Below are 7,187 nucleotides of genomic sequence, written 5' to 3' on the forward strand. Positions count from 1 at the left end.
AATTTTATTTAGTTTAATTTTTTTTTAACTTATTTACTTGTTTTATATTAGGTGGCTTCTGAATTTTGACCTCTTTATACAAGTTTGAAAATAGCTGTTACTAATCGCCATGCATGATTATTTAAATTTGCTCTTAAGATATAATGTACTTAATCTCAGAAGTTTAAAATAAAACACAAAGCAGCACCTTTTCTATTTCTTAATTGGATTAATTTGTGTTATGAAGGGAAACTCTCCTTCAGGAACGAGAGATATTAGAAGAAAATGCTGAATGTCGTTTGGCTATCTTCAAGGATTTGGTTGGTAAATGTGACACTCAAGAAGAACCAACAAATGGAGGTTGTGCCATGAAAGTTGAAACTGAAGTATGTTAATTGAAATATTTAAAAAATCTAGTGTGATTTTGGTACCAGGATTTAGTATATCATGTCAATGTGAGAAACACCAATTTAGTTTAGAATTAAAACAATACTTATTTTGCAGCTTTATTATAATCAGACATGTTTTATTAGGAATATAAGCACAAGTAGTTAAATATAGCCATTGAGCTTTGAAAAATATATATCATATATCTCTGTTACATTTATATCTCATTTTGGTATTGCTTGAGTCATTGTATTGATTGTAGACAGATTCCTTTTTGTCTGATTATGAGATACCCCTTTTAGCTTTATCTTAAACTTTATAATTTTTATTTTTAGATGTATGGGAGACCTAAGAGGACATTTACTTACTGTTCTGATTAAAACAAAAATGTTTATACATAAAAAGGATTGCCCTTGCTGGGCAACTACCATTCCCTACTCTTAAGGAAAAATTATCTTTTTCTGTTGCTTCTACTAAAGCTGAAATTGATCACTTTTTTAGGGGATTGTTGATTTTTGGTTTATTTTTTAATCACTCAGTTTAGGGGCCTGTGATAGTGGTGTCCAGGCTCTTGCTGTCAAACCACCCTTATGTATCCCAGACATGCTTTGGGACTTGGACTGAATCGTGAACATGGAGATTGGTTTCCTGAGGTATTCTAACAAACTCTTTTCAGGGTTATTATATAATTGAAACTATACTGATCTAGGTAATCATAATTATTCCATAGCGACTTATCACAGATTATGACCTTTTTTTAATGGGGAAATATGCCTCATGGTACATACAACAGACAGTGAATGATGGTATACAATTTTTTGTATAATTGAGGATGCTTCTATTTAATTTATGTTAAAGAATTTCAAGTTGCAAATTTTTTGCTGTTTTTAAAACTGTCTACGTTAGATGGTACCACATGTAAGGGTGAAACACACTATTAATGTTAGACATGTGGTTTTTGCTATTTTTAGGAAAAACATGATTATGTAGGATTTGAAGATATTATTGATTCTCTTCAAGATAATGTCGCTGATATTAAGAAACAGGCTGAAATTGCTCACTTATATATTGCATCTCTTGCTGACCCCCAGGAAGCTCTTGCATGTTTAGAACTAAAGTTTAATCACGTTAAGGCTGAATTAGCTAAAACCAAAGAAGAATTAATCAAAACCAAAGAAGAGCTCAAAAAGAGAGAAAATGGTAAGTGGGTGTATTTTATCCCTATTTAGATATTGTAAGCACATAAAAAGTACAGTTCGTAAATATAAGAGATTTATGCAGCTTATTTACTGTAGTGACTAGAATATTTTTTAATCAAGGTAACATTTTAATATTGTACCATTTGTGTGACTTTATAGTAATTTACTACTAAAAATATTTTTTTATCATTTACTTTTAGACCAGTGTTATTAGAAAATGGACTTCTCAAAAAAAAAAAACCAAACCAAGTGTTAGCTTTATAAGTAAATTAAGAAATCTCATAGGAAATTGTAGAGCTGTAAATTTTGTTCTGTATTCTTTATGAACTCATGTAGGAGATTATGCTCTGGGTTTGCTAGCTTGAGACAGAGTGGCTATTGTAGAGTGGTTTAAAGTAGTTTGTTAGATTGATGCTTCCTTCTAATTCTGAGAGCATTTTATATATGTGTATATGTATATCTATGATTGTGACATCTGGGTTTTAAGAGTTGAATGAAATACTCTGTTTTTTTTTTTTTTTTTTTTTTTTTTAATAAAACAGGATGGGTAGAAAATAGCAGCTGAGTGGTAACCTTGCATTATGAAGTAGACCAGGAAGGCTCCTTTTCTTCTATGATGTTATGCCAGAAGTTCTTTATTTTTTGCATATTGTCACTCATTTTTATTCTGAGTTGTAAAAGTGACTTTTTCTGAAACATTACCCTCTTATGGTTGGATTAGCAGTTGAGTGCTGTGTACTTCTAATACTGTCAAAATCCTTTTTCTTGAATGTAACAATAGTTAAATTATCTATTACAGCAGCTTATGTTGCATATTTATTCAGTGATACATTAATATTTTTGGGAATGCTTAGATATTTATTTTCAATATACTTTATTTTTTCAGAATCAGATTCTTTGGTTCAAGAGCTCGAAACATCTAATAAGGTAATACTTTAAGCTTTATTTTGTTTTGATAAGGAACTTTATAATTAAGTAAATGAAGGCATGAATTATGACTTGGTTCTATTGTATTATTTTTTCTGCTCTTTTCTGGCTTGAGTCTTCTTATTTTAACTTTACATATATCCTTTTAAAGAGCTGAATATTTCAAGATATGATCAGATATAAATAATTCAAGTTCTTGGTACCTATCTAGTATTTAAAGAACAAAACCAAGATAATGTACTTAGAAGACATTACAGCTACTGTTTAGACAATTCCTATGTTTTTAAAAATTTTTTCTACTTATGAAAATAGTAGACACTAATTGTATAAATTTAATTATATTAAACTAGGTGAAATAGAAAATAAAAATGTCCCCGTAATCTTCCTCCTAACTTAAAAAGAAAAACAAAATCAACAAGTTGGTTGGAAGCTCTTTTAGACTTTTACTTTATATATATTTATATTTATAGAACACTTACTACTTACCAGGGACTTTTTTAAGTGATTATTATTAACTCATTAAATTTCAGAACAGCTTTATGATATAGATACTATTATAATTTTTTACTTTTACAGAGAGGTTAAATAACTTGCCCAGGGTGGCATAGCTAGAAGGTAGAGAAGCTAGGATTCAAAAATTCAAACCCAGAAGGTCTGGCTTCAGATTCCTTTTACCTTATGTGCTATATCTGCTTCTCTTTTCTTTGTATATATAAACATGTTATTGTTTTAAGCAAGAATAAGATCATGCTATGCATAGTGTATTTATTTTTATGTAATTGTACAATTTGAAGGAATTTTAAAACTGCTAATGTTTGCATTCTAGTTATCCCAAAATATATTCACTAAACATTGCTATTTTTCTTCTTTCCAAAGAAAATAATTATGCAGAATCAAAGAATTCAAGAATTGATAGATATAATTGATCAAAGAGAAGACACTGTCAACAAATTTCAGAACCTAAAGTTTCATATGGAAAACACATTAAAAGACAATGTAAGAATTTAACTTTGCATTATAAATTAGATTTAAAAATCCTATGTTTTGGTTTAAAGTAAATAGTTTAAAATAGCTTGTGCAACTAAGACTAATTTATTGAAAATGTTGAATTGCTTATCTTGACATTGAATTCAACCTACTATTGTGCAAATCTGAATTTTTTAGAACTTAGAAGAGGACATTTGACTTCTTTGAACATAATATCTCACGAAGTATGCTGGCAGTGCTTTGCGTATAAAGAGAAAAAAAGGGCCGAGCGCGGTGGCTCACACCTGTAATCCTGGCACTCTGGGAGGCCGAGGTGGGCGGATTGTTTGAGCTCAGGAGTTCGAGACCACCTGAGCAAGAGTGAGACTCCGTCTCTACTAAAAATAGAAAGAAATTAATTGGACAACTAAAAATAAATAGAAAAAGTTAGCTGGGCATGGTGGTGCATGCCTGTAGTCCCAGCTACTCGGGCGGCTGAGGCAGAAGGATTGCTTGAGCCCAGGAGTTTCAGGTTGCTGTGAGCTGGGCTGACACCATGGCACTCACTCTAGCCTGGGCAAAAGAGTGAGACTCTGTCTCAAAAAAAAAAAAGAGAAAAAAAGAATATGTAGCCCTTGAAAGTTTAGGCTTCAGCTAGTTGGAATGGGAGCTCTGAGGAAAAAGGAACTTAGATATACTTAGACAACCGGATTATAATGATCCAGGGAACTATAAACTATATGAAGTTCAGTAGAATTAGGTTTTTTCCTTAGAAGCTTGTTTTTATTATATGCATTATTGCTATTTTTCATATGTTTAATAGCAAAGATATTTTTATTAAAAAATTACATTATGTGTTGTGACATGTAAAAAACCTTTAAGGGTTTTTGGCCTGTCATACAAATTTAGGTAATTTCATGTTCAGTTAGTTTAGGCTAGGCTGATTAGCTTATCTTTTAATCCCTTTTAAAAACGGTTTTTGGTTTTCTATTTTTTTATTGTAATCACCTTTAAATTATTTTTTGATATACAAGTGGTAGAATATATGGTAATAACATAGTAGGCTGAGTAAACTAATAGCCAAACATCTTTGCTTTGTTAAAAGGTGCTTTTGTACGTCTTTTCTATGACCAGAAGAGGCAAGAGTGGTATCTTATAAAAAGTGACTATTGAGCCTCCTTCCTATCTTGACAGAGAAATGAGACTGGTAGTGGTAGAATAGGATAAGATGGTGGAGAGCCTTTGAATATTGCATTAAAGAGTTTGGGGAGGCATTGGGGTATTGTTATTTTAAATAGAGGAATAGCAAAGTTGAGGTTTTTGATTGAGTAGATATTTTTGGAAACTTGGATGGAATTAAGATGGTATTCAACTAGAGGCAGAGAGACCAGTTAGCTATTTCTTGGAAGAGTTGAGGTGATAGTTGATGAGGATTTGATTTAGGGTAGCGGTGGTGGAGAATAAGAGGAAATTGCTTAGTGCAATAAGGGGAGGTAAGACTTTTGGGACTTGGGCCTGACTTTTTCCATTAACTTAAATTACTGGGCCTCCAGGCTCTCAGAACTTTTATTTGGTCTAACCTCTTGATCTGGATTTTAAGTCTAGTCTTTGGTATGAAGGAAGATAAAAGAAAAAGGGAAAGGCAGAGACAGATCACTTCTGGGGACTACAACTTCAAAGAAAATAGTTGGAAATTTCACATGGGATTTTATTTATTTCGATAGTATGTTTGTGTACCACAGTGTGTTAGCAATGTTTAAGAAATAGTAAAAAAAAAAAAAAAAAAAAAAAAAAGCAACATAAAAAAAGCAATATTTTAAATTTAATTATTCCTTACCTTAAATAAACTTTATAAATAGGTTCTAGACCTTGTTTTATCAACAAACTTCAAACATTCTGCCAAATTTAAATTGTTCACTTAAATACATAAACGCAAAATAATTTGGAACTTACCTGACTGTGCTGATTAACAGTTGATCTAGGATCACTCTTCCAAAGCTTGTCCTGAAAGTTTTTCCAATGACACAAAACTTTATTTTGAATGGTTGTTCTTTTATCCTTTCTTTTCCCACCCGAGCATATCCTGTAAACAGAAAATCCTTCTTTCAATAACTGACTTCTGGAGTACAGACCAGGTCTTTCTGATAGGTGCTAAGAGTGGGGGAGGGGCAACTTGAACCTGTTGTGGAGCTCTGTCAGAGGTGTGATCTTTCTGTCCCAGGATTTTGTCACTTAACAGTTATACTACAGGACTTAGTGTGAGAAAGCATGGACATTGTTCTTTATGACGTTTGTTCAGGAATATCTAAAAAAAACTTTGCTTTTTAAAAAAAAAACAACTCATGATTTTATGACTTAAAAAGTTACGTTATCTGTATCTCCAGGAAAGAAAATGTTTGCTGATTTTATGCTATAAAATGGTACTTTTTGTTTTGCCATATACTTCTTTTCCCCAAAATAGATTGCTACAAGTCCCTGCCTTTACCATACTTTTGATTATTTTATAGACTTTGACTTAACTGTTGAGTTTTACCCTTCTTCTTTCTGTTTAAGTCCATATTGTATACCCTTTTTTCTGCTAGCTTTTTTTTTTTTTTTAATTATTTAAGACCTTTATTAACAGGTGCTTGCAGTTTGTTGACTTTTTTGAAAAAATCAAGTTGTAAACTTTTATTACAAATTAAAAATGAAGTTCTTAAAAATCTCAACTTGACCAGATATGAAACAATTTAAAAACCTTTAAAGGCGTATTGAGAAAAACCAGGCTTTTTTAAAAAAACATGTTTGTTATTACCAAAAAAGACATCTTTAGGTAAAAATAATAAAAACCCCATGCTGCATAAATAATGCAGATAGTTCTAGTTATCTGGTCAACGGGCAAAAAGCAAGCACTTAAGGTCTTCAGCTCCAATCTTTCCTTCATTTCTTATTGCTGGAATTTCATATTCATTTCTTCTTGTTGGATGACTAAACCGGACGATGGTAGAGATGGTAAGCCGACATTTACTCAGCCCCGCCCTGCTCAGCCTCAGGAGCCTCGGGAGCGGATGAATTCTCAGCTGGTGGATCAGGAGACAGTCTGTGCCTTAAAAAATAAAAGTGTAAATGACTGGTCTAGAAGCTCAGTTTTAAAGCTTATATGTAGAATACATATAGTGTAAAAGCTAAGGTCAAAACTATTTTTCTGTGAGTTGTTAAAGTGTAAGACAGCTCTACTTTAAGACGCTTTGGTTACAAAACAAAATAATTGTTGAGTTTCATATTTTTCTTTTCAAAGCTCATTTTGAGTGTGAGTTTAGGGGTGAGTGTTCTTAGGGCTCTCCAATTATCCTCAAGTGTTACTCATTTGCCAGAGCCATCAGTTATTTTAGGGTGAAACTTACGAAATAACTTAGAAAATGTTTCAACAAATCTGAAAATAAAATTGATACACTGTTGAAAGATAATTTATATAGTTTATTCATTTATTGTAGCTTTCGAGCTTTCTGTATGTGAATTAATTTTAATTTCTTTTTCTTTAGGATAAGGCTGGTACATCTTTAATAATAAACAGTAAGTTGACTTGTAATGAAACAGTTGAAGTGCCTAAGGTCAGCAGAACTAATACCTATTCAGAAAGAAAAAGATTAAATGAAAATGAACTTCAACAAGATGAACCACCAGCAAAGAAAGGTACTATTTTGGCTGCCAGCAGGAGGCCTTTAAGAAAACTAATTCCTAGGCTGCTCT

At 31.9% G+C, this 7,187-nt stretch overlaps 1 protein-coding gene across 1 annotated transcript in view; it reads left to right on the plus strand.

Annotated features, from left to right (window-relative positions):
- Nucleotides 1–7,187, plus strand: part of KIF20B (kinesin family member 20B) — a 62,263-nt gene that overhangs the window by 22,305 nt on the left and 32,771 nt on the right. Inside the window, exons 13-17 of the mRNA XM_012659660.1 lie at nucleotides 227–365; nucleotides 1,338–1,566; nucleotides 2,452–2,492; nucleotides 3,369–3,488; nucleotides 6,980–7,130. Of these exons, the coding sequence (XP_012515114.1) occupies nucleotides 227–365; nucleotides 1,338–1,566; nucleotides 2,452–2,492; nucleotides 3,369–3,488; nucleotides 6,980–7,130 (680 nt within the window). The remainder of the gene's footprint in view (nucleotides 1–226; nucleotides 366–1,337; nucleotides 1,567–2,451; nucleotides 2,493–3,368; nucleotides 3,489–6,979; nucleotides 7,131–7,187) is intronic.

Source organism: Propithecus coquereli, unplaced genomic scaffold (genome assembly GCF_000956105.1).
Source record: "Propithecus coquereli isolate 6110/MARCELLA unplaced genomic scaffold, Pcoq_1.0 Scaffold63, whole genome shotgun sequence".
In the NCBI taxonomy this organism is placed as follows: domain Eukaryota; kingdom Metazoa; phylum Chordata; class Mammalia; order Primates; family Indriidae; genus Propithecus; species Propithecus coquereli.